This window comes from Hordeum vulgare, chromosome 3H (assembly GCF_904849725.1).
Source record: "Hordeum vulgare subsp. vulgare chromosome 3H, MorexV3_pseudomolecules_assembly, whole genome shotgun sequence".
NCBI classification, from domain to species: domain Eukaryota; kingdom Viridiplantae; phylum Streptophyta; class Magnoliopsida; order Poales; family Poaceae; genus Hordeum; species Hordeum vulgare.
The window spans coordinates 586155187-586159340 of record NC_058520.1 but is presented as its reverse complement, the minus strand read 5'-3'; the positions used below and the strand labels follow the sequence as shown (position 1 = coordinate 586159340).

The 4154-nt window shown below is 44.7% G+C and overlaps 1 protein-coding gene across 1 annotated transcript; it reads left to right on the top strand.

Annotated features, from left to right (window-relative positions):
* The first annotated feature begins 2415 nt into the window (after nucleotides 1-2415).
* On the top strand, nucleotides 2416-2730 carry LOC123440814 (putative glutaredoxin-C2). Its single transcript, XM_045117362.1, has one exon. The coding sequence runs from the start codon at nucleotides 2416-2418 to the stop codon at nucleotides 2728-2730; it is 315 nt and encodes a 104-aa protein (XP_044973297.1).
* Nucleotides 2731-4154: the final 1424 nt, after the last annotated feature.

The window sequence follows — 4154 nt, the reverse complement described above, 5'->3', positions numbered from 1 at the left end:
CAGGGCCAGTGTAGAGTTGTTGTTTTCAGGGGTTTCATTCATCGGACAGAATATCGTCTGCAGATTTTATGTAAAAACTATCTTAGTTTAAATTAATATAATCCAATTTGTTCAAGTTTGAATCATTTTTTTCCATTTTTGTTAAAAATAATTTGAAATATAATAGGACATATACGGATAGCTTAATTTAGATAAGGGATTCTAGTAGTATTGTCCATGGACTGGTTCCCTTTTGTTTGCGCATGAATGTCGGACGTACGAAACTTACGGATTAGGTCTTGTTTAGATTCTCGTTTTCATTCCAAATTAATACACATGTAAAATATACATGCATCCACCCGTCGTTTTTGTATCCACCTGGAAACAACTCTAGTCCGGTAAGTTACACCTGTATGTAAATAAGATACACCCGTACTGATTTACACCGCATCCAAACGCGTCCTTAGCGCTGAAGATGCCGTAAACCTGCCTGCATGCGGAGGAAACGAAAACGAGAAGCGAAACCCTGTGTGGGCGCGCTTCGATCTGCTTTACTGATTTGATACTCTGCTCTTTCTCCACGAGAACTAACTACATAAATTACGCGAATATATGCACTGCACGCGTGCGTGTGGTCTGAGACCCGGCCGGATCCTATACTTGGTTCAGCTTTCGGTCGGTTCCCGTCCGACGAGCACTTGTGCTGGTCGACCATCTCTCCTCGGCTTCCACGTGCGTGTGTTCACCGTCTCTCCTCGGCTTCCACGCAGGCCGGTATCGATGTACACCGGTGACCGGCGCTGGAGGGCTGGATCATATATATCGTGATCGCATCGCATGTTCGTCAGGTAGGATTGCCTGTCTTGTCAGGAATCGATGCCCACCGTGCGCGCGGGAGGGCCGGCAATACGTGAATGCGAAAATGCGAGAACGAACCGCACGAACCTACCTGAGGGTGAATAGCTCCTGTGCGACGTTTTTGAAGTAAATTGGAAGGATTGCGACGTCATTGATAAGAATGGCTCTGCTGCGACACCTTTGTGCGCATAAATAGCCCAGGCACGACATGACCCTTAAGCACAATATGTAGCAGGATTAGGTGGAGCCGGGCGGGACCCACAGCTTATCCACGTCGGCATGGGATCCAGATGACGGCTACTACAGTCAAACAGTTATCCTGCGTGCGCATCCTCCCTCTCCTTCTTCTCCGGCGACGAAGAACGACAACGCCGGCGAGCTCCGATTCGGAAAAGCGGGCAAATTTAAAATCATTTTAGAAAAAAGAGACCGAATTCGAACAAACATAGATCCATTAAAGAGTATTATGTTTCTCGGACATGTTTTCCATACTTATTCCTACTTATTTTGTGTTATGCTTCTCGGACATGTTTTCCATACTTATTCCTACTTATGTTGTTATTGTGACTCTATTCGAATTTTTACATACTATTATGTGTGCAAAATAATATATAAACATTCAAATATACATATACTAATTTTTTTCATGCATGTACACATGATTATATTGTCCCAACTCCAAAAAACATCGAATTCCATGATGTGTACATCCAAAAAGGAATTGGAATTGGGTCATACGCTTTGATTCCATCACTAAATTCTATGCACAACCAAACAAAAGAATTGGAATTGCTGCTCAATTCCTTTTCATCTTGGATTTGGAATTCACAGGCCAATTCAATTCCAAGCAGTTTTTCCTACATCCAAACGTAGAGCAATAGTTTAGGTGTACTTTTGAACGAAATGCATACTACTATATTTTTTTTGTACTAAATGTTTACAAAATGGAATTAAAGGATGCATTTACAAGTTTCACGCTGCCTTCTGGTTGGATGCTTATTCTGCCGACATTCACTGATTCACTTGGTACTACCAAGAAACGTTTTATTCTTTAGCTGCCTATATATACTATACTGCCTAGTCGGCGTTGGAATTTCATTGTCTAGTGCCTACTTATTCTTTACGTGGAAATTCAACATGACGCTATGGTGACAAATAGAGAATACATGGTAGGCCGATTCACCTCCATTTTCACTCATTCAACACATTCCTTTAGAAGAACCATATCGTACGTCTACTCACAAATTAAGTTTACTGAATCGAATAACAGGCAAGTGTAGGAGTTTGGCCCCTCGCAAAAGCAAAGATCATAAAACTGGCAGAATCTCTTCGCCGAGAATGCCTACTCTTCCCCGATTAATTAGCCACGCACAGCGTGATATATTTACACGGACAACCCCGTCGCTCTAGCAGCTAGCTCACTAGGCTCAATCATCTATAAATAGCTAGCATCGTTCGGGTCATCTCATCACCCTCGCAAACAAGAGCATCGCCAGCAAGCTAGCTCAAGTGAACGGAGCTACGTGGTTCATATCGATCTCTCCAATCCAGATCTAGGGAAGGAGAGAGCTGCCAGCAATGGCGGAGAGGGTGAGGTGGCTGGCGTCGCAGCGCGCGGTGGTGATCTTCGGGGCGAGCAACTGCTGCATGTGCCACGCGGTGAAGACGCTCTTCACGGAGATGGGCGTCAGCTGGACGGTGCACGAGCTGGACAAGGACCCCCGTGGGAAGGACGTCGAGAGGGCGCTCGCCGGCATGGTCGGACGGACCCCGCCGGTACCGGCCGTCTTCATCGGCGGCAGGCTCGTCGGCACCACTGACCAGATCATGACGCTGCACGTCGGCGGCCAGCTCGTGCCGCTCCTCCGCCAAGCGGGCGCTATCTGGCTCTGAGGCAGCCTCTTACGAATGCACGGCTGATCCATGCATGGATTGGAGTACGTGCTTGCATTTACCAAGCTATATACAGTACAGTACCGTCAGTCCGTGTGATCACAATATGAGAATCCACCTTATGCATAATGTTGTTCGATCGGTTAATGGCATATGTACATTACAACTAACAACAACAACAACAAAGACTTTCGTCCCAAACAAACAAGGATAGGCTAGAGGTGAAATCCATAAAATCTCGCAACCAATTCATGGTTCTGTCACATGAATAGCAAGCTTTCATGTACCTGTCCATGGCTAGTTCTTTGGTGATGCTTTAATCTTTTATATCTCTTTTTGCGGACTCTTTCCATGTCAGATTCGGTATATCCCGAACTTTTTTGACATTATCAACATGCATTAGCCGTCCTCTATGTACTGGACCTTCTGAAGGTCTGCGCTAAATATGTTCAAACCATCACAGACGATGTTGAACAAGCTTCTCTTTAATTTGCGTTGCCCCAACTCTATCTCGTATATCATCATTCCGAATTCGGTTCTTCCTTATGCGGCCACACATCCATCTCAACATGCGCATCTCCGCCACACCTAGTTGTTGCACGTGTCGCCTTTTAGTCGGCCAACACTCAACACCATACAACATTACGGGTCGAACCGCCGTTCTATAGAACTTGCCTTTTAGCTTTTGTGGCATCCTCTTGTCACAGAGAATGCCAGAAGCTTCGTGTCACTTTATTCATTCGGCTTTAATTTCATGGTTCACATCTTCATCGGTATCCCCATCCTTCTGCAACATTGATCCCAAATATCAAAAGGCGTCCTTCTGAACCACCACATGTCTATCAAGGCTAACATCCCCCTCCTCCTCGTGTCTAGTAATACTAAAAGCGCACCTCATGCACTCGGTCTTAGTCCTATTAAGTCTAAAACCTTTCAATTTCAAGGTATGCCTATCATCAACTACCACCACATTGTCCGTAAAGAGCATACACCATGGGATATCTCCTTGTATATCCTTTGTGACCTCATCCAGCACCAAGGCAAAAAGATAAGGCCTCAAAGCTGACCCCTGATGCAGTCCTATCTTAATTGAGAACTCATTAGTATTGTCATCACTTGTTCGAACACTTGTCACAACATTATCGTACATGTCCTTGATGAGGGTAATGTACTTTGCTCGGACTTTATATTTCTCCAAGGCCCATGACATAACATTCCACGGTATCTTATCATAGGCCTTCCCCAAGTAAATGAACACCATATGCAAGTCCTATCTTTTGCTCCCTATATCTCTTCATAAGTTATCGTATCAAGAAAATGGCTTCCATGGTCGACCTCACACGCATGAAACCAAACTGATTTTTGATCAGGCTTGTCATTTTTCTTAAGCGATGCTTAATGACTCTCTCTCATAGCTTCATTGT